The sequence below is a fragment of the Ictidomys tridecemlineatus genome, chromosome 3 (assembly GCF_052094955.1).
Source record: "Ictidomys tridecemlineatus isolate mIctTri1 chromosome 3, mIctTri1.hap1, whole genome shotgun sequence".
Taxonomy (NCBI): domain Eukaryota; kingdom Metazoa; phylum Chordata; class Mammalia; order Rodentia; family Sciuridae; genus Ictidomys; species Ictidomys tridecemlineatus.
Window position 1 is genome coordinate 26573170 of NC_135479.1, and position 23594 is coordinate 26596763.

The 23594-nt window shown below is 36.7% G+C and overlaps 1 protein-coding gene across 1 annotated transcript in view; it reads left to right on the forward strand.

Annotated features, from left to right (window-relative positions):
• Utp18 (UTP18 small subunit processome component) overlaps positions 1-22949 on the forward strand; it is a 35838-nt gene extending 12889 nt beyond the window's left edge. Inside the window, exons 5-14 of the mRNA XM_005321608.4 lie at positions 2400-2488; positions 4366-4491; positions 4592-4766; positions 7289-7389; positions 7645-7735; positions 8821-8944; positions 16885-17059; positions 20619-20758; positions 21975-22016; positions 22799-22949. Coding sequence (XP_005321665.2) covers positions 2400-2488; positions 4366-4491; positions 4592-4766; positions 7289-7389; positions 7645-7735; positions 8821-8944; positions 16885-17059; positions 20619-20758; positions 21975-21999 — 1046 coding nt within the window. The 3' untranslated portion in view covers positions 22000-22016; positions 22799-22949. The remainder of the gene's footprint in view (positions 1-2399; positions 2489-4365; positions 4492-4591; positions 4767-7288; positions 7390-7644; positions 7736-8820; positions 8945-16884; positions 17060-20618; positions 20759-21974; positions 22017-22798) is intronic.
• Positions 22950-23594: the final 645 nt, after the last annotated feature.

The window sequence follows — 23594 nt, forward strand, 5'->3', positions numbered from 1 at the left end:
TTGAACATATATGGATTACATAAGCTCTCATAATTTTAATCTTATAAAGCTCTTTTATTTGAGAAATGTCTAAGTTATTTTTGTTTTGTTTTTAACTTGTTAAACATCCCTTGTTCCTTTAGCCATTTTTATGACATGCTTGTAGACTCTAGGTCACTACTCTAGACCTATCCTCCTGTATGAAACGTGTTTTTGTTATGCATTTTAGAATGTTGCATTTATAAATCACCAACCTTTTAGATCTGTGTAATAATAGATATAAGGATGTGCTACCTGTTGAAACAGTAAATCATTCAGCTCCCAGCAGTTTAATCAAATAAAAGGATTTTCCTGTGTTTTGGGTTTTTTTTTTTTTTTTTTTTTTTTTTTTCACATCAAATTGGGCTTGTGAGAAGGGACCCAAATTGAAGGGTCTGCTGTTTCTGGGTGGGTCTTCCTTTTGAAACTGTCCAAGGTGTTGACATAAGTTGACTCCCCAGAGGAAGTTTATTATTGGCTTTACCTGAAAGGTTTTATGATACTTTTGCCTACATTTTTTTTTTTTTTTCTGAAACTATATCATGAGGTTACATTAACTTTGAGGGATGCCAGGAAGTTTTGTTTGGCTTTGTGCACAGGGGAAAAAGTAAACGGAAAGTCAGTAGTTGCCAGTCTGCTACCATCTGGGATATTCTAGCCTAAACCCACCTTCATTTTTACAGATGAGAGAGCTTCAAAGAGATAAGTGACTTGCCCACAGCATACTTATTAGCAGAATGGTGACAAGAACCCAGCTTCACAATTCTCTCCAATGTATTTTTAAATGCATAATTGAGTATTTTTAAAGAGAAGTCCTCCCCTTCAAATAGAACAACAAAAGTAACATCACACAGCTCCAAAATTTGTTAGTACTAAGGATTGTTTTGTTATTATCATTGTTTTAATTTTAAACCCTTCTCCTTCCCTCCAGTTGACAGTTTGCATGTTTGTTAAATGCTTTCTGTATTTTCTTTTTTTTCCCCTATACTTTATAGTATGGTTTTTTTTTTGATCCATTTTCCAGATCACTTATTCTCTCTTCAACTAATTTTGATACACTGTTAAAAACATCCATTCAGGGTTAAATTTAAATAACTTCATGTTTTAATTCTAGAATTTCCATTAGGGTCTTTTCATAAAAATTTTCTAATTGTTTGGTTCAATTCTGAATATTGTTTTTCATTATTCTTATATACGTATAAGAATATGTCAATTCAGAATTCTTTGAGGTTTATGTCTGCCAACTTCATTGTCTAGACTACCTATGGGAATTGTCTGTTTTCCCTTTTCATTTGCAGTCAAGTTATCTTATTAATTTCTTTTTTTTTTTCTTTTTATTGTACTGGGGGTTGAACCTAGGGATATTTTACCATTCATCTACGTCCCCAGACCTTTTTATTTTTTGAGATAGGGTCTTGCTTAGTTGCTGGGAGTCTATCCAAGTTAAGAGAGGTCTAGCTGTAACTTGCAATCCTCCTGCCTTAGCCTTTGGAATTGTTGGGATTATAAGCATGTGCCATCGTGCCCAAGCAAGTTACTTCATCAGTATTGGTTTGGTTACATTTCATTGAGTGCTGGACCTTATATATAAAAATTCATGTGGATTAATTAGGTCTAGGGTGATGGTTTTCATATTTGCTCCTGAGTAGGTAATTGGGCAGGCCACATGAGTAGTCCCAGAGCATATAGTTTCATTGAGGAATTACGAAGATATAAAGCTGGATTTCATTTCCTGGAAGATTTTCTTATTTTTCTTATTTCACTCTCAATTCCATGTGTATTCTTTTAGTGGCCCTAATCCAGATCTGCTTGAGAAACTAGAGGGCTTTCTAGTATTGTTTGCTTTTTTAGCTCCATAAGTGTTTAAAAAGTTTGCCCAGCTTCTTTCTGCTCCATACTCGAATCATCAGTAATATCTAGGGGAAAAACAGCCCTGTTAGCTCTTTGAAGTTCTGATAGCGAGTTTGTGACATTGATCTTTTAGTAAAATGAAATTTTTTCTAGTTCTTTTTCATGTGTGTCATTAGGCTAGGTCTGCTGTCAACCTTATTGGTAATTTTTGCCATAATTACGAGTTGCTCTTTTTAAATTAAATGCTGGCTTTGTTTAAACTTATTTCACTTCATCTTTAGTTAACATCTCTGTATGTGTGTGTGTTAGTCTTTTATTCCAGTAAAGCTTTGATTTTAACTATATTGCATACTGTGTCATCTTTTCCCTTTTCTTTAAGATGTGTTTTGCTTTTGTCAATTGTGGCTTTAAATAAGTGATCAAGATTGGGAGGCTGGAGAGAGTTGAAATTGGAAATATAGAAGTTTGGGGTAGGTGATGGGCCATCTTGTTGATTCTCAAGATCAACTTTGTGGGTTTGTTCAACTTAGATGAAAGTGAAGAGGATGAAGATGATTTGTTGCACAGGACTGGGAATTTCATATCCACATCAACTTCTCTTCCAAGAGGAATCTTGAAGGTGAGAGTCTATAAAGTTGGGACCTATCCAGTTATTTACCTCTGAAATTCAGTTTGCCTCCTAGTACAGATGTATGGGTTCCTATTATATGTGGGATTAAGTGTACTTACTGTCCTAAGAGATGCTAAATTATGTCTCAAGTAGTTCTAGGAATCCGATTTGACTTTTCCTTTTGTATTTTATTTCCATTGGCAGCAGCTTCCATACTGCTGTCATCTTTCACCTGACCTACTGCAGTGTCTTTGTAGTTGACTGATCTTGCCCCTTCCACTTGACCTCTTTTTAAACCATTCTTCATGTAGTAGCCCGAGGGAGCTTTTAAAAATAAAATATCTGGTCATGTCACTTTTCATTGCTTTTGAAACCTTCTGAATTCCTATTGTAGCCTATGCTGCCCTTTGTGATCCCACTTCTGTTCACATCATCAGCTTCATCTTAGACCTCTTTTCCCTAATTCCCTACTTGTGCCATGCAGGCCTTTTCTGTTTCTTACACATGCTGAGGCAAGAAAAGCCTTTGAACCTTTGCTCTTGCTCTGTCTGTCTGTCCTTCAAGCACTGCTAGTGGCCTGCTCAGTCTTAATTTTCTGCTCAAATGTAACCTCAGAAATGACTATCTAAAGTGGCCTATACTATTTATTTTTTAACTCATCACTGTATCTAGCTGGTTCTTTGTGGTAACCAAGAACCTACCCAGAACAGTGATTCAGTTAAATATGTGTCAAATTAATAGACCTTCTTATGACATAAATATTTCCCTATAATACAGCAGGTGTATTTAGATGGGGCAAGGGAATTATCATGGTAAATTACTAGGAGAAGGATTCTGCTGCCTCCCACCTTATGAGGTCAGTTCATTCAGCTCCTCATAGAATACATTCAACTCCATTGAAAATGTAGTTCATATAAAAATTTAATTCAGTATTCACAAACAAAACAAATATACATATGCTACTTGCTTTAGTTTTTTGTTGTTGTTGTTTGTTTGTTTGTTTGGGGGTGGTGGGGGTGGGTACTAGAGATTGAACACAGGGATGCTCCACCACTGAACTATATCCCCAGCACTTCTTTATTTTCATTTTGAGAACACATGTGTTCTATTCCTGAGCTACATCTCCAACCATTTTTATTTTAATTTTTTATTTTGAGACAGGGTCTCACTAAGTTGCCCAGGCTGGCCTTCAATTGCAATGCACTCCTCCTCCCTGTACCTCCCAAGTTGCTGGGATTACAGGTGTGCACCACCATACCTGATTTGCATTGTTGTTTTGTTTTCTTTTGGTGGTAGTACTGGGGATTGAACCCAGGGCCATGTGTATGCGAGGAAGCACTCTACCAACTGAGGTATATCCCCAAACCAGCTTTGTTTTTAATTGAATTTTTGATGCAGGGGAAAAAAACCTGTAAAGCCAGAAGCAGTAACTGAAAATAGTCCCATTGATTCATGAGATTACCATCACTTTAAACTAGCAACCAGGTACCCTGGGAGGAGAACATAAAGCAGTCTGTGCCAACCATAGAGCTGTGGGGACAATTGCATGGTGCCTCTTACACTTGTGCTATCAATACAGAGATACCAGAACAGTAGTTTTAAGTAAAATTTCTCCAGAAGTGAAAATCTCCTAACTTAAATGAATGTATCTTGAATGATAGTATGCTAATGCTTTAAAGTTTAAATCTAGACATTTGGTGATTTAATCTCTTAATTTAAAAGATGGTGAAGGTTGGATTCTTGTGAAGTGACTTGCTAGTTGGTGCCAGAGCTGTGATCTTTTGGTTACCATTCTAGTTGTTCTGATTTATAAACTATTTATTTATGTTTTTCTTCATGCTCTAACTGATTTGGACTGATAAAATTCCAGCTTTATTTTTCTTTAGATAAAGAACTGCCAGCCTGCTAATGCTGAACGGCCTACCACTGCTCGGATCTCGTCAGTGCAGTTCCATCCTCACGCACAGGTTGTGATGGTCGCAGGGTTGGATAATGCTGTGTCTCTGTTTCAGGTATGCATTTTAGAATGAAGACTTGTCATGAAAAATGTTTACTACCAGCATACAGAGTCCATAGAAATAGCTAAAATAAACATTTTGTGCTTCCTTCTAGGTCGATGGCAAAACAAATCCTAAAATCCAGAGCATTTATTTGGACAAGTTTCCAATCTTTAAGGCTTGTTTTAGTGCTAATGGAGAAGAAGTTTTAGCCACAAGTATTCACAGCAAGGTTCTTTATGTCTATGATATGATAGCTGGAAAGTTAATTCCTGTGCATCAAGTGAGAGGTAAGATTGTTGTTGAACACGCTGCCTGCCATTCATTCCCTGCCCAAGCTGAGTTGATTTAATGGTATTCACAACTATTTTTTTCATTTTTTTTTCTTTAGTATTGGGAAAATGTCATTGTGCTAATATATTTGAATTAAACAAGTGAACTAACTTAGTTACTGAGCACTTATGTAAAAATCTTAATTTGCAGATATATACCTTTCCCTAGAAAGAAAAGTAGTTGTAGATATGTGGTTGTAAAGTTATCAATTGAGGTAGCAGAAAGAGCTTGAAACAGGGAGCAAGAAAACCCGGAATCCACTTCCTTGGACACACTGTTTTACTTCTCTGATTGGAAATTTGAATACCCTTTAATTCTGATGCTTATAATAAATTTTGATTAGCGGAATAAAGCACTATTTTGGAGGTAGATCAGTCTTCAGAAGTAACTACATAAAAATAAACATCAGGTGAAGATTTATCTAACTTCTACCTTATCCATTCTTTTCCTGTATTCTCCTACCTGTATTGCCACAAAATATAGTGACACTATATTATACTTTGGGAACCAAAACCATTGTAATGAGGTTGGTTGGGTTAGCATAATAAATCTTGGGATATAGCATGGCATAGGCCATAGCTCACTGGCAGTCTCCCTGTTAAAAAGCATGTGTAGCTGTAAAAGGACAAAAGTAGCTTTCTTTAAGTGTTTTCCTACTAGTGGCTGAAAATGAATTACAGCCAACTTTAGAAACATTTATGACGTTTATTTTCACTATTGCCACTCTCTCCTATTTTCTCACACCTTTAATGATCCTGTAAGTTCCTGGTTTACCTAACCGTGCTTTAAGCCAAAGTCAGTGAGCATGTGAATCACCTGGCAGTCCTGTTAAGTTGCAGCTGTGATGATTCTGTAGGTCTGAGGTGTGTCTGATTCTTCATTTCCAGTAGCTCTTAGGTGCTGCTGGTTCATGGACTGTACGTGGAAAAAATTTAAACCCACTCCTCATATTGAAATAGAAAATAATGTGCAGTAGTTATAAGTTTTACATATTACTTCACTAATCAAAGGAATGGATTTTGGACCATCCTTGTCTTGCATCCTCTAGCAGAGTACATTGAGGTTTAGCTAAGTTTTGGTTAGTGACCTTACTCTGGATCTGGTGAATATCTGAAGTGTATGAAGTCTGTAGCTGCTTTTCGGACTTGGCATTCATCTTTTCTTCCTGATATTTTTCCTTTTACTCTACCTTCAGTAAACATAGCTTGGTAATAATGATAGTAATGATAAATATATTTCTCTTTGTGATGGTATATTATTGAGCACTATTCTCAGCCTTTTATCATTATAAAATCTTGCTTTTTTTTTTTTTTTTGGTGGTGCCATGTCAAACCCACAGCCTCATGCATGCTAGGCAACTGCTCTACCACTGCTCTAAATCACTAGCTGTATAAAACTGTGAGCTCAAGAAATTAATTAGACATTTATTGGGAAATTGCCAACTAATTAGGATATGAAAGCCTTCTTATATGTATGCAAACTCCTGGTTGTCATAAATAGTAGTTTGAAAAATGAAGAACATAGGATTGATGCAAATGGTGCATTCCATTAACCTTGTCAGGGTTCATGACCTATGGCTAGAAATGGCCTGTAATAAACTTAACCAGCATTTTCCTGTAGGGGTACAGTGCTTCACTACATTTTTCTAAATCCTTTTTCTCAATTCAATATTTTAATGTAGCAACTTAAATTTTATGTGTTGCTGAGGATTCAACCCAAGGCCTCGAACATGCTACACATGCTAGGGGAGTGAGTGCTCTACCCATGAGCCACAATGTATTCTTTTCATTAGGCAGCTTTTTAGTGAGTAACTTGACTCTAAGCATTCTGATATAGTTACTGAATGTTTCAGGCATGGAAAAAGGGACATGTCCCTTTGTAAATGAATAAACTGACTCTGGATTATATACTTATCTCCTGTGACTTGGTTATATGAATCCCCATCTTGAGAAACTAACCAGTTCTTGAATACACTGACACATTGATTTTTTTTTTTTAGACCCACAAAGTTAATGATTATACTCCTGTTCATCATAGAATGCTTAGTAGGTGGCGAGAAAATAGTTTATATATGTTTATTGTCTGCCTCTGATGGCAGTGTATTCCCTTCTGGTGTTGAACTTTGAGACAAAATAGGATTTTATTTGTTTAGTTAATTAAAGATATTGCTACTTTCATTTGGAAAGTTAGTTGATAGGTTTATTGTTGGAGAGCTGAATTTCTGGCCTGCAGTTAAAATGTTGAATGCTAAACAAGACAAAAAAGAAGTTTGCCAAGTACTTCGTAGTGTTCGTAGTGACCTTATTGGGTCCTTATTGGTGATCCATAAGGTTAGATTTATTTAGAATCTAAGCCTGGGGTTCACTTAATTTGCAAAACTTAGACATTTTAAAAGGAAAGAATTTGTTTGTCAGTAGGATATATCTTTATTGAAAACCATATGAAAATCTCATTAAATCAATTTATCTTCCTTTTTTAGGTTTGAAAGAAAAAAGAGTGAGGAGATTTGAAGTCTCCCCAGATGGCTCCTTCTTGCTCATAAATGGTGTTGCTGGATATTCTCATTTGCTATCAATGAAGGTGAACCATTGTTGTTGCTTGTTTCTTGGATTAGACATTAGTGTAAGAACAATCTTGAACCTTAACTCAGTGTGTTCTTAAATCTGCATCTGAAGTAGAAGAACTTTGGGAGAAATTGTAGGCAGTTTGGGGAAACTGTAGGATAGGAAAAACAAGTAGGATCTAGAAAATAACAGACTAGATTGCTTTTGTTCTATACAGTATGGTCCTTCCACATACTTTGTAACAGTTGATAATCAGTATTTATTTTTTTAGACCAAAGAACTAATTGGTAGCATGAAGATTAATGGAGGGGTTTCAGCATCCACGTTCTCTTCAGATAGTAAGAAAATATATACCTCTTCTGGTAAGTTATATTGATGATACAAGAGAAGCTTTGGATGTGTTTATGTTTCAAATTATTCCCCCAAATGTTCCTTTTCAATTTTCTTGTTTTAGTAAGGAAATCATGTTTAGTTTTGGAAATTAATTTTTGTTGGCATTTGCCTTTTCTCTAACCTAGTCATAGTGAGGGATTAGCCATTTAGTATGCAGGGCTAATCTATTTACTTCTGCTTAATCTGCACCCTTATTCCAGCCTGGAAAATTTTGTCAAAGAAATAGTAAAACAGTAAAATTCACTGATTTCTCATTGTGACAAAAAGAATACCTATAGTAGGGCAAACTTTGAAACAGTACCTTCAGAAAAGGGAGGGATGAAGAGAGAGAGAGAGAGAAGAACCATCTTTGATGTGGATGGTAGGGGTCATTATAGAAATGTACAGCGACAGAGAAGAGGGTGGTCACCAATATCAAGTGCTATGGGAAAGAGAAATAAAGAATAAGGACTAATTTTGGCCATTAGATGGCCATTTCTATCATGAAAATATTTGTGGTCTCTTATATTTAATATTCTTTTTATCTTGCCTGCATAATTATAATTTCTTTAAATTATTTATACTTGTTACTCATGTGTATCATTCCTATCATTTAAGTGGTAGCATAATTAAGTTATAAATTCTTTGTGATCTGGGTCACTTCATTCTTAATTTTTCTCCTCCATCAAAAAAATTTGATATCTATATTACCTCGCCTTATGTATTAGGTGCTCTAATGTCTGTTGATTAATGTTTTTTCCCCCTTCATGTTTTTGTTCTAGTAATTTATCTAAGTAGAATACATAAACTTTTTCTGAAAGCTTAGTTGAAACAGAATTTGTGATCATCCACTTTAAACCAAAAGATAACCTGTTTAAATGAATAATGTTTTTTCTATGTATGTGAATGTATAAGAAATATTTTTAGTCTGGGTTTCTAGTGGCAGGAGGAGAGGTCATCATGGGTTTTTATTTGTAGCTCTTACCCTATTAAAGAGAGCCTAAGAGTGGTCAGTTCAGTTGCCTTTCAATTTTACTTAAAATTAATCAAACCCTTCTTTGGCTCTTTCATTCAGAGGATGGAGAAGTTTATGTTTGGGATGTGAACTCTAGGAAATGCCTTAACAGATTTGTTGATGAAGGCAGTTTACGTGGATTAAGCATTGCTACATCGAGGAATGGACAATATGTGGCTTGTGGGTGAGTAAAGAGTTTTGTGAAACCTGAATCACACTGTGCTAATGAGAAACTGCTTAGGGATTGAATATACTCAGTGGGGAATTAGGAGTTCTATTTACATCTACTCATTAGTAGGAAATAAGTCATCTCAGGTCAGACTTTTGCTTTGCATTATCTTCATGTGGGTTTTTTTTGTTTGTTTGTTATTTGTTTGTTTGTTTTTTTAGTGTGGATAGACACAATACCTTTATTTGATTTATTTTTATGTGATACTGAGGATCAAATCTAGTGCCTCACATGTACTAGACAGGCACTGTACCACTGATCCATAACTTTAGTCCTTTCTTGCAGTTTTAATACTTATAATGAAGACTAGTGTTTAAAACTAATATAAACAGTTTATCAGCTTGTTAGCAAATAAAGTGTTAAATTGCCTTAAATTATTGTATAGTTTTCTATATTTGAAATGCCCATTTGATCACATCACATTTTTCTAATATTATTGCCATTGGTGAGGTAGAAATAGTCAACTTTGGATTTTAGTGTTAAAGATTTAGCATATTTTCCTTTAGTATAAACCAAAAACATGTTATTTGGAAATTCCATTTGTTAGTATTATAGAAACTTAAAAATATTACCTAAACACATATCATTGTGTCATTACTAGAAAAAAATGGTTATTACCTGGGTTATTATCTTTTGATGGCTTAATTCTCCTACTTGATTCTAAAGGTTCAGAATGGAAAAGGAAGACATTGGATACTTACCAGTGGTTCTAAACTAACTTACCAAACTATTAATTGACCTCTATGGTTCTGTAATTTTGAGAAGCAGTATTTTTTTAAAAAATCTTTCTTAGATTGAACACAATTGAGCCGTCAAGAGGTTTTAGTTAAATCCTGCCTATGTTGGGAAGTCAAATGGGTCTGAATGTGCAAAAACAGCATACTCTCTATGTTCACTTCACTCCTTAAAATTGAGGAAACTGCTTATATATTATCCCTGCCACCATTTGAAAACTGGTAAGCTACCTTGAGGCCTGGGAGGAAATGCAAGTAGAACAAGGCTGGTGGAACTTGGAGACCAGGCCAGCATCTTGTGGATGTGCGTAGGTGGTAGGATAGTGATGGTTACTTGGCGTTGAGGTACTCTGGTTGGGTCCTCTTCTTTCCTTTGTTACTCTTAGTCATTCTATGCCAAACCTGTAGCAGGATAAATCTCAACTCTAGACAAATATTTGCCAAAGTAGTGTGCACCATGGCACCAATTCATGATTAGCAGATCTGGGAATAAAGTTTTAAAATGAAGACTAGTGTTTAAAACTAATATAAATAATTTTAAGCAGAACTCCTTTTGCCTCTGTGGGGCAAGGATAATTGCACAAAAATGACCTCCTTTTAGGGCTGGGGTTATAGCTCAGTGTTAGAGCGCTTGCCTCACATGTGAGGCCCTTTGATCCTCCATACCACATAAAAATAAGTAAATAAAAATAAAGATATTTTGTCCATCTACAACTAAAAAAAAAGAAAAAAGAAAAAGAAATGACTTCCTTTTAAATTTGTGAAGTCAGTATAGTTAGTCTTTTTCTGGTTCTTGCCCTTTCCTTTTTGTGTTACTTTTTATTAATTTCCCATTGAAGGGTCTGAACAGGAAAGAATCTAATACTAGTAGTTTAAACAAATTTAATTTTAATTGCCTTTCAGCATAATTGGATTCTGATAGGCTTAGCCAAAGACCATTATCAGATACTTATTATTGAACATATAAAGAAGGTCTTTAACCCTTGTTAGAGAAGTTGTTGATGACATCAGGAAGGTAGGGAGAGTTGCTGTTGCAGGAGGAGCCAGGCAGAGGCAGAAGAAGCTGGATCATGTGACTGCCTGCCTTTCTTCCTCTCTTTCCTAGTGCTGGGGTGGAAACCTTCCATTCTGGCCTCTACTGGGGCATTTTACTTCTTTGATCTTATAGCCCATCTGTTACTGTCACCTCTTCTTACTCCTTGTCCTGACTTCATGGATGCTTTCTATTTACAGTTTTGCTCTGGTAAGGAAACTAAGAATATAGTAAATAGGAAACTCTTTAGTTCATGTTGTCATTTTTTAAATGGCTTTGGTTAATTAAAGATTGCTATATGTTTTTATTCATTAAACAGTAGTGTTGGTACATACTTGGGAAATCATTCTTGTATAGTTCAAGATATAGAACCTTGGGGTAGTAGAGAAACAGGTGACTATGAAAGAGACTGAGGAGGAGAGAAGAATTGATAGGGTTCACTTAAGAATTTGAATGTTTTCAACTTGTTTGGTTGATAGTCTATAGGACAACAGTGGCTGGGGTAGCTCTGGTTGTGGCTTAAACTCTTTTTTTTACAAGTGCTGGAAATAGAACCCAGGGCCTTGTATATGCTATGCAGTGCTTTGCTACTGAATTACATCTCTAAACTGTGTCTTTTTAAAAATTTTTTAAAAATTTTATTCTTTTTAGTTATATGACAGTAGAATGTATTTTGACATATCATATATATATTTATGGTAAATAATTTCCCAATTTTGTGGTTGTACATGGTTGTGTTCTCGTATATGAACATAGGAAAGTTACGTCTGGTTCATTCTACTGTCTTTCTCATTCCCATACCCGCTCCCTTCTCCACTCTCCGCCCTATTCAACCTGGTGAACCCCCTATGAGTCAGCATTCACAGAAGAGAGAGAACATTTAGCCTTTGGTTTTTTGGGGTTTGAAGTCAAGTAGAGTTCAGGTGTCCCGAGGGATTGAACTATTTCTCAGTCTGTTGTACATTCTGCTGGTATGGTACTACAGTATTCTCCTTCCCTACTTTTTCATTTCACTTAGCATGATATTCTCTAACTCCATCAATTTACCTGTAAAAGCCATAATTTTATTCTTCTTTAAGGCCGAGTAATATTCCATTGTGTGTGTATGCCACATTTTCTTTATCTATCTGTTGAAGGGCATCTAGGTTGGTTCCATAGTTTAGCTATTGTGAATTGAGCTTCTATAAACACTGAAGCGGCCACGTCTCTATAGTATGATGATTTTAAGTCCTTTGGGTATACACTGAGGAGTGGGATAACTAGGTCAAATGGTGGTTCCAATCCAAGTTTTCTGAGGTATTTTCATACAGCTTTCCATAGTGGTTGCACCAATTTACAGTCCCACCAGCAATGTCGAGTATAACTTGTACCAACATTTATTGTTACTTGTTGTATTCTTGATAATTGCCATTCTGACTGGAGTGAGATGAAATCTCAGTTTAATTTGTATTTCTCTAATTGCTAGTGATGTTAAACATTTTTTTCATATATTTTTTGACTGATCATATTTCTTCTGTGAAGTATGCAGCCCTGTGTTCTAAAGTCTGCATTTGAGGAGTGACCTTCTTTGGGCCACCTTCACATGTCTACAAAGGAGAAACACACAGCTATGGACAGGGCTGTGCAAAGTATTCAGGTGTCTCGAGGGATTGAACTGTTTCTCAGTTTGTTGTACATTCTATTGGTATGGTACTACAGTGTTCTCCTTCCCTACTTTTACATACTATTTTCTTTACCAGTATGCTTCATTGATAATTTGGGCTGGATACTTTTTTGTTGGGCCTGTCCTGTGCACTGTAGGATGTTTTGCAGCATCCTTAGTCTTTCCCAACGAGGTGTCAGTTCTGTGCATTCACCCCCCCAGTTGTGACAGTGACATTGAAGTTCCCCAAGAGAGCAAAATTGCCCAATTGATTACCACTGTTGTGTTGTAGTTGTTTTTTTAAATAATTTTATCTGTGGCTTCCATGTGCCCTTTCTATGTCCTTTTAGCTTTGACTCCCACCACCATCAGCATGTGGTAGGTCCTAGTCCCACTAGTCCCACTGATACTGGTGTTGGTCAGGATCTGTGGTTGTTGTGTCAGGGTGGGGTTCTCCCCCTCAAGGTTTAACATCCAAGAAACACCTGCGCAAGAGCAGAAAGTTTTATTTATAGGATAGAACGGAGAGACAGAGAGTCCTCTGCAGATCAGAGGAGGGGGGTCCAAGTTGCAAGTGGAAATTGGTGCCTGAGGAAGTAGGGGTGTCCTTCCTTTTGTAGATTTTGGATTTCCTTTGTTCTTATGCTCTATCCTCCTCTAACTTGCCTACAGTGACCCAAAGGTCGGCTAAAAGCTTCAGGATACAGTCGGGTAGGGAGTGGCCCAGGGGGCCTTCATTAACTACTCTTTGTAGGGAGGAACAGTTCCCTGGAGGCAGGTAACCTTGGAAATAGGATGGAGGAGGGAGAAAGAAGGACTTTGGAGATATTAACATTTTCTTTTCTTTTGAACCAGCCTCCATATTTCTGATCTGACTGATCATTCATTATCTCAGTTGACTGTCCATTTGTTGCTCAGTCCCCCTTACCACCATAAGAGATGTTGATCTGGCTAATGGTCTTCTTTCCTGTTTGGGAAGAACTTTGTGTACCAGGACACTTGTGGTTGTAATCTGCTAATGGATTGACTGCCTTTGGTTTGGGAGCCCATTTCTAGTGGAGGAAGCTATGGTTTGGGTGGGAGAGTAACAGTCACATTGTTCTTTCAGTTAGGAGTTCAAGGGCCAGATAATAAGTATGGCTATTTCTTCCTGTGTTCTTGCTCTTCTTATTTGTTTTCACCTCTCTTCTCCCTTCCCCAGTTTAAGTTTCACCTTTCCACAAAGCTCTTTTGGAACAGCTTCATCTCATATTGCCATATTTGGTTCTGTTGTATCTCTGGCAGTTTTTAATGCAGGTGTACTTTTTTCTAGAATAATTTTTCTGTGATGTTATATATTCCTGTTGCACTACCTACCGCTGGACGTGTGGATATCATTTAGTAGCTTTTACTAGCATATTAGAATGAGTTATATTCTTTTAGCATAAACTCAACTATAGAAATAAGGTATATATATATAAAAATAATTAACTTGTGCTATTTTTGTTCCACAAACCTAAGGGATAGTCAAATAAGAATAGGCACTATTTAAGACGTTTCTAATGTTTAAGACGTTTCAAATCCTTTTGATCTGTGGATTATAACTTTTTGTCCTTAATTAAAATGGATTTAAATCTGTTCTTAGCAAGAAAAGAGATTTAGTATAAAAACAAGCACAACAAATAAATATTTTGATTCAAGTCAAAAAAAAAAGGAAAAAATGAAATTTGTGTTTGTTGGCTCAGGCTGCTGTAACCAAATACCATAGACTGGGGTGGATTATAAATAACATAAATTAATTAATTAATTTTTGTGGTGCTGGGGATTGAACCCAGGGCCTTGTGCATGCAAGGCAAGCACTCTAACAACTGAGCTACATCCCCAGCCCTAAACAACAGAAATTTATTTCTTGCAGTTCTTGTGGACTGGGAGTCTGAGATTAGGATGATAGCATTGTTGGCTTCTAATGAAGGCTCTCTCTCTCTCTCCTTTTTTTTCTTTTTTTAACAGTTTATTTCTTAGTTTTTTAGGTGGACACAATATCTTTACATTTATGTGGTGCTGAGAATCGAACCCAGTACATCACGCATGCTAGGCGGGTGCGCTACCACTTGAGCCACATCCCCAGCCCCATGAAGGCTCTCTTTTAAAGTCACAGATGGCTGATTTCTTTCTGTTTTTTTATATGGTAGAAAACCAATGAGGAAGCTCTCTGGCGTCTCTTTATAAGGTCACTCATCCCATCAATGAGGGCTTCACTTTTATGATCTAATTACTTCCTAGAGACCTCACACCTCCTAATACCATCACATTGGGAGTGTTAGGATTTCAGCATGAATTTTGGGTGTACACACATAGCCCATAACAATTACATAAATTGAAGATATGTAATGTTTTTCTTGAGTGAACTACATAGTTCTATTTAAGGAGTGGTGGCCCATGCTTCTAATCTCAGCTATTTGGGATTGTAAATTCAAGTCCCTCCTGGCCAATTTAGGGAGGCTGTCTTAAAATAAAAATAAAAGGGATAGGGATGTAGCTAAGTGAGAGCCACTCCTGGGTTCAGTTTCAAGTACTGAAAAAAAAAAAAGCAGAAAGAACAAAAAACTAGCATCAAGTGAGAAAATGTGTGTCTAAGTAGTTGGATGACTTTAAAGTACTTAATTCTAACATACTATTTGTGTATTGTCTATAATATCAAGTTATAAAATCTTTCATGTAAACTGAATTTGTCTTTTTTGTTGTTCCTGGTTAATTATCAGCAGTCAATATTATTAAGTGCATAAATTAGGCTATTTCAGTAGTAGGAATGTGAGTATACTTAGTGGATTGTGTTTCACTCTTGTGAGATTGAGGCTTAATTTCTTGCATTACTTGGGTTTATATTGCAACTAAATTAAGTTAGTGCTATGCCGAATGCGTCACTTAAAATTCATATGTGGAAACTTAAATGAGAATATTAAGAAGTAGAGCCTTTTAAGAGGCAATTAAGTTATGAGGGTAGATCCCTCAAGGATGGGATTAGTGTTACTGTCCAGGAGTGCTGGGTTTGTTGTCTTCGTTCAACAAAGAATTGAAGAACAGGACACAGAGATAGCAGGCAAGAAGTAGGTTTATCGAAAAGAGAGAGACACAAATAGACTTCTCCGAGGAGAAGGGACCCCAGAACTGGGAGTCCAGTGGGGGAGTTTTGGCTTGTTCTTTTTATGGTCTCTGGAACTTCCTCTTCTCCTTACCCCATCTACTGACCATGTGTCCTCACTATTATTGATTGGTGCCTCCTCTGTCCACGCTTCTGTTTTAGTTTTTCTGTTGGATTCCTCACTTAGGAGCACAAGTGAAGAAGTGGCTGATTGAGTCCCCTGCTTGTGTCCATGAGCACTTTCATCAGGCAGGAAGTTGACCTCATCAGAAGACCCTCTCTATGCTCCTTTGTTCTGGCCCTGCCCCTGACCTCTTCACTGCCATGTTGCCCTGATTACCTAAGCCCTTCTATATCTTCCTCATTAGGACTTTGATTAAAGGGCTTAGGGAGTAGTTTCAATTCCTTCTGTGAAGACACATTTCCCCTTGGGAGAATGCAGCAATACAGCTCCATCTTGGAAATAGCCATCAACCTGTTAGCACCTTAAGTTTGGACTTCCTAGCTTCCAAAACTATCAGAAATAATTTTCAATTGTATATAAACTACCCAGTGATAAGTGTTTTGTTATAGTAGCAGAAGTAGACTATGACCATTGAATTAAATATCTGTGAGTTACAAGTACTTTATTCTTGATGCCCAGGGCATTTGGAGTTTGATAATTGAGATAAAAGATGTTTACCCTAAAGTTCTTGCCTGTGAATGATTCTGTTTATGATATACTAACTTTTGGTCAATAGGATTTACTCTTTTAAAGTTTTGGATATAATTCATTGCTGAATTATATTTATTTAAGTAAACTTGGAGTAAATGATCTCTTCTATAACCTTTGACTGTAGATACTCCCAGAAAGCAAAACTAAAGTTCCTGCTTTTACTGCTGCTCTTTGTTACTATTTTGGAAGTCCTCATAAATGCAATAGAATAATAAAAGTAAGGAATCATAGGGGAAGGTCAGGTATCTTTCACACATTAGAATATTAGGCTATAAGCACTATGAGAATAGTGGTCTTGGTCTCTTTTGTTCACCTTTGCATTCCAAGTTTTCAAGTAGTGCCTGACAAAGAGTTGACATTTGGTAAGTATCTATCACATGAAGGAATAAAGGAGATTCTATGCTTTGTTGGATTTTCTAGCTAGACCCATACTGAAAGTTGCCAGAGTTGTTAAGAGCTCAGCAGGACTGAAGTAGAACTAATAGAATGTGTCTAGCTTTTGCCTTGCCATGATCTCTTCAGCTGCTAGGTTCTATGTAACTTATGAAACATGCAAATATCAGTTTGTAGGTTGAAATCTGTATTCACTTAGGTGATAAAATCCTTTTTACGTGTTTTAAAATCTGTTTTATTATCTTTTCTTTTTGCAGTTCTAATTGTGGAGTGGTAAACATATATAATCAAGATTCTTGTCTACAAGAAGCAAACCCAAAGCCAATGAAAGCTATAATGAACTTGGTTACTGGTGTTACTTCTCTGGTCTTCAGTCCTTCCACAGAAATTTTGGCAATAGCTTCAGAAAAAATGAAAGAAGCAGTGAGATTGGTAATACACCTTTTCTCTTCGTTTTTAGCATTGGTAACTTTAAAATCTGAAGTTCAAAACAGGAAATGCTAACAGGATAGGTCAAGTGTTAGATTATTTTAAAAAGTGACTTTGTTTAGTCACTCTTAAGTTGTTGTCTAGAAATTACAAGTATTAAAGCTTTCGGGTGTGCTTGTTGAAATAATGCACAGGAGCCATAAATTTGTATTATATCAGTTCTTTTGGGAAAGCTTGAGCTCTCCATTCTCCATATTTTGTAAGTGGTGGTCTTCATTTTCAGAGGTTTCTTTCAGCATATAAATTACATAATACTTAGGGCAAGCACTTCATACTTCTGCAATTTTCTTTTCTTTTTTTTTTTTTTTTTGTCACCAGGGATTGAACCCAGGGGTATATTAACCACTGAGCCAGGTCCCCGGCCCTTTTATTTTTTTATTATTTATTTATCTTTTTAACTTTGAGATACGATCTTGCTAAGTTGCTTAGCAACTTAAACCTCACTAAGTTGCTAAGGCTGGCCTTGAACTCTTGATCCTAAATTGCTGGGATTACAGGCATGTGCCACCATGCCTGACCATTTCTACTTTTTTTTGGCAGCAGTGGGGGGTGGTACTGAGGACTGAACTCAGGGACACTAGGCCACTGAACCACATCCCTAGCCCTATTTTGTATTTAGAGACAGGGTGTCACTGAGTTGCTACAGTGCCTTGATAAGTTGCTGAGGCTGGCTTTGAACTCGGGATCCTCCTGCCTCAGCCTCCCGAGCTACTGGGATTACGGGCGTACCCCACTGTGCTCAGCCATTTCTACTTTTTAAAGGCTTGTTATTTTAATGGAGTGGAGGCAATTCTCATGGTGTGTGTGTGTGTGTGTGTGTATGTGTGTGTGTATGTGTATGTGTATGTATATATTATACATATACACACACACATACTTTTTTTTTTCCTTTTTGGTGTTGGGAATTAAACCTAGGATCTTATATGTTCTAGTCCGGTGCTGTACCAATGAACTGAATTCTTATATTTTGAAAATGAGTTATGTAAAAATAATGGAATTTAAAAAGCTAGGACTACCTTCATATTTGATGATTTACTAGAAGAGCTCACTGGACTTGGTATATGGTCATATTTATGGCTTTACTACACAACTTCAGGGCTCAGCTTAAATGTCACCCCCTTCTCTGTGAAGTTTTCTAGTCTTCAAACAGAATCAATTTTTTCATTTAACAATTATTTGCTCTAGGTGCCAGGTGTAACAGATGGCATAGAACTTTGAATAGCATCATTGCATCACTGCCAGGTTGTGTCTTATAAACTGCTGTTTTTATCTTGCTTGTTTAACAAAAAGCTTTGTAAACTTTATCAAGTATGAGCTTATATAATAGTATGTCGTTTACAAAGACTTATGAAGAATTCTTCAAAAATTTGAGTCAAATGACAGTCCTTCAGAGGATAAATATACAACAGTTTGTAAAGGGCAGAATTATGATTCTAGATCTTGTATTCTTTCTAGCGCTGCTGTGCAGAGGACTTTATATGACAGAAATGGCAAGGAGGAGGCTCAGTTCCTGCTTATATAGAACAGTGTGATTGTTACATGTGGTGTATATTGAGATTCTCTGCCTAAGATTTTCTTAAAGGGTTTTGCTGGGAAAAGAGTTTGAAAAAATACAGCATTTGCATTTTTTTTCCTTTCTGTTGAATGAATCATTTGATAAATGAGAAGTTTCCAATTCAAGGCAGCTTTAAAATCCCTGCTCCTCAGTCCCCGCTTATGGGAGTGGCGGTGTACTCGTACATATTAACCTTTTTATCATTTTAATGGTAGTAAATTGTTTTAGAAAACCATGGGATCTATCTCCTGTTGACATAATATATTCTGCAAGATGCACAGTAGTTAGTTCTGCCTAGTTTGCTTCAGTGATCATGACAGCCTTTATGTTTTTTTATTGTGGCAGAATCACAGAAGGAATTCATTAGTAACAGCCAAATCACATTTTTTAAATGGTAGTCAACCATAATATCTAATGGAAAGAAGCCAAGCATTGCAGCTTCAAAATGCCTCAGTGAAACAGTGTTGCTATCATTAAATGCAATTGCTTATAATGATCCAAACAATTTTGTTATCCCAGCATAAAGCAGTGAATATAAATCTAAGCCACTGCATCAGTAGGAGATGCAGAAGTCAAATTGTTATCATATTTATAATCTCTAATTGTAGTAGAAAGTAGTGGACTTTTCTGTCCAATAAATTAAGAATAAATGAGCTTTTCCTTGTTGAATTTTGATCTCTGGACCCTTAACTGCCATGACAGAAGGGGCATTAAGAAACCAAAGAAAATTTTAAATTAATGTAGTTGGGTCTTTATGGGTCTCCTTCTTAATTAATACCTCAGTTATACCTTTTAATACAGGGACCCGAAGAAGATCAGAGCACACTAGAGTTCTAGCCAGGTAGGATTGATCATTGGTCTGAGAGAAGAGCACTAGTGCAGAGCTCTATTCCACGGGCAACATCATGGGAGAAGACACTGAGTCTATAAATTAGGTGAGACTTATCTCACCTGCCTAGGACTGAGGCCCATTTTCTCTGTAAGTAGACTTGAAAGAAAGGGCCAGTGCTCCTCCACATGCCTAGTCCCGGCTTTGGCTAAACTTTTGGCTCCCTCTACATCATCAGTTCCACTTGATGAATCTGGTTTTCATGATTCATCTCTCTTTGAGGAGAGATGGCAGAAGGCAAGGAGTTTATCATGTAGTTGTAAAAGGAAAATTTTATGATATTGAAAGATGTGATTTGACTTTACCTAGGCTTCAGTTACATACAATCAGGTGTTTGATAATATTTAAGATGTCTATTTCCTGTGATCAGATTTTATTCAGCTAGAGCATTAATAGGCACTACTATTGATGTTTCGCTTGAGTTTATACATTCCTTTATTTGTTCAGCCAACATCTGAATCTTTAGGTACCAGGCTGGATGTCACATGAGTGCTTTCTTATCTTCCTTAACAATTAATAGACCTGAAAAATCAAATTTTGGGGTGGGGATATAGCTCAGTTGGTAGAGTGCTTGCCTCCCAGGCTCAAGGCCCTGCGTTCAATCCCTAGCAACACACACACACACACACACACACACACACACACACACACACATCTCTTAATTTTGGACCAATTTGCTCCATTAAGAGAGAAGTGGTAGGAGGGGAGGGGAGAGGAGGGGAGGAGAGGGGAAGGGGGGATAGGAAGAGCAGCAGAATAAAATAGACACTAGTATTGCTGTATGTATATATGTGACTGTATGACCAATGTCATTCTGCAACCTGTGCACTCAGAATAATGAGAAATTATACCCCTTTTGATTCAGATGTATGATATGTCAAGATCATTGTACTGTCATGTGTAACTAATTAAAACAAATTTTAAAAAAAGAGAATACTTTTATGTATATGCCAATCAAAACGAACTTTCTGTTCCAGCAAAATGGTAGTGAAAATTAAATTTTAAGAAAGACTAATTTCCAGTTTTTGTAATATAAGGCTTTTTACTATCTCCTGCAGGTTCACCTTCCTTCTTGTACAGTATTTTCTAACTTCCCAGGCACTAAAACAAATATTTCTCACGTTCATACCATGGATTTTTCTCCCAGAGGTGGATACTTTGCTTTGGGGAATGAGAAAGGCAAGGCCCTGATGTATAGGTAGGTATTATGTTTAAAAGTTAGAGATACCTAATAAGCTTCTTTTTAAAAATGTGAAGAGATACTATGTATTCCCAGCTCTACAGTTAGGTACAATTTATTGATTGCATAATTAGTGTTTGGCCTGACTCTCATCCTTATTATCTTTGTGCATTTTTCTACTATAAAATGTCACTATCAGAAAAGTTTAATGAAAGAGAGAGAGAGTGAGAGTGTGTGTGTGTGTGTGTTTCATATAAGCATTTTTCCCTCAATAAGCTGTAGGAAAATTAGCCACTTTAATAATCTTGCCACTTTCTTGGTGCCCTATGTTTATATTAATCTTTGCTGTTTTGACAATGGACCATTTACCAGATTTAAGTGATCTTTTTAAAAAACACATGTTTACCTGAAGCTGTAAGGAATGATATTAATCACAAAGATATCCCAAAGTTATGTCCTGTGTCCTGGCTTCTTTTCTGAATACAACATTCTTGGCTATAAAACAAGAAGATAGAAAGTCTAATTGCATGATTGCTAGAAGATAATTGGTGATGAGGTAAACTCAAGAGCCTTGAATAGGAATCCCATGACTTAAATCACAATCTCTTTTCCTTATTTCTCATATTGCTCTTGGGGACTGCATAGAACCCTGTGTTTATGTTTAAATGCTTTAGGGATAGCCTTCAGGGTGATAAAAAGGAAGAATGTAAATTGGTTTTGAGGGAGTAGTAATGAAAAGAGAATGTAGCAAACAGTGTAGATTAAAGTTTTGTTTACCTTGAGAGGAAATGGAGTTATCAAGAGTTAACTCCTCTGGTCTCATTTTAGATGTTTTGGAGTGCTTCTTAGAACAGATTTTATAAAAAGATGCAGATTGCACTTAAAAATTCTTTCCTTTCTTTAAGTGCACCCCAGAAGGCATTAGATTTTTCACCAGAGCATAGCTTTGTAGAATCACACTGTTTTTAGCTATATTAGTGAGTGAATTTGAATGACAGCACATCTGTTGAGTAGTTGATCAGGCATTTTGTAGCCTCAGTCTCATGCTTTGGAACAGGTTAATGATTTTATGTAAAGTTCAAGGCAGTAAGATCCTCCAAGAATGTTGGCTTGGGGAGTCTGAACCTAACTGCCTTTTGAGAATGATTATCCATGTTCCTCCGTTCTTCCTGTGTGCCATTCCATGAGTTAGTGACTGTACTGTGGGTAATTACGTTGTTTTTCTCTTTTTCAGGTTGCACCATTATTCAGACTTCTGAAGAGAAAATTATTTGAAGTAAGAAAATTCTTTTTGATATATTCTGCAGATTTTAAGGTTACACCATTGCTATCACTTGGCAGAGGTACCATGTTAGCCAAGCTTTGTTTCTCTGCCCCTTGGTTACTGCATCTTAGGGGAGTTAAGGTGGCAGTAGATCAGGAACTATCTCACTGGATTCAGCCTTCCTTGGGAGCTTCTTATCCCCATTGACAACAATCTCTGTCCTTTTGAGGTCAGATCTCCAATATTGCATTTAGAATTGTCATCAAAATCATAATTACTGAACATGTTTAATCCAGGAAAGAAAATAGGCTTAGCAGAGAGATAGGTATCTGCTAGTTATAGATACTTGATATCTACCCTATGGCTTGTATGAACTTAAAGCATCTTACCTGTGTATGCTTCTTGGGAGAGTATTAAGTGGCTTACCCTGTTTCACAGAGCTAGTTAATAGTTAGTCATTGTTTTTTCTGCCCAGTATTTAAAACAGGGCATGCTTCCTTACTCATGGCTTGACCTTCTACCTGATACTGTGACCTTTGCAGTTGGCCTATTCACAGTCGACTATTTGGTGTCCTGTGATATTTATGAATGTGGAGCAAGACACTTTGGGAGGGCAGTTAGATATAATTAGGGGAAAAGGATTTTTAAAGATTGAGGAATTTTGAGCAGCACTTTAGTTGGGAGAGGAAAGCAGTTCAGTTATCTTGCCTCTGAAAGTAACAAGTGCCAGTACGTGTTGCTTATTGACCAGCAACTCTGAATCAGGTGTATAATTTCTTCTGTTCTTTTTTCAGATCCAGTTGAACCACAGAGGAAGCCTGTCCCGATACATCTTCTCAGAAACTTTCCAGGATGTGTGATAATATATGATAAGGATTTGTGGCGCCATCTGTGCTTAAGTTAAAAGCAATGTCATAATAAAGAAATGTCAGCTTTTGTTTGAAATTAAGTGTTTGTGGTTCTTACCCACCCCCATACCAGGATGCATTTCTTTTAGACTAAACACGAAAAGTGGGAACTGTCTATAGACAAAAATAATACAAGTGGATATTCTTGTATTTCCCTGTGGACCCTGACTGATTTTCAGCAAAAGTTTCTCTGTTCTTCGGGTTATCAGCTACAGTCATTCTGAGGAGTTATGGCAGTCAGTGGCTTCATTTGAGAGCAGTGAGACCTCATGGGAAGAGTTTTTAATGTCCAGGGCTTCAGGGAAGTTGGTTATGGAAATGAAAAGTCTTCTGGGCTTCTTACTTCAAATCGTTTTCATAGTTACTTGGGGAATGGTTATATAATCACTCCCCTTCTGGAAATGCTCATTATTCAAACATACAAGTGATTTCATAATCCTTTAGTTATAATATACCTTGAGTTAGACTAGTCCCTATATTTCTTAGGAAAAATGGGCTCCATATCATTTATATGAGAAGTATCAAATAGAAGTCTATAGCTTTCATCCCATTTCCCTATTCAAACATGAAAGAAGTCAGAGTGGAGGAAAGGAGGGTTGGTGAAGTAACAGGTCCTATCTAAATTTATTCAAACAGATGAGGGCAGGATACCTTCAGGGACTTTTGGGCCTTTCCAGGTCTG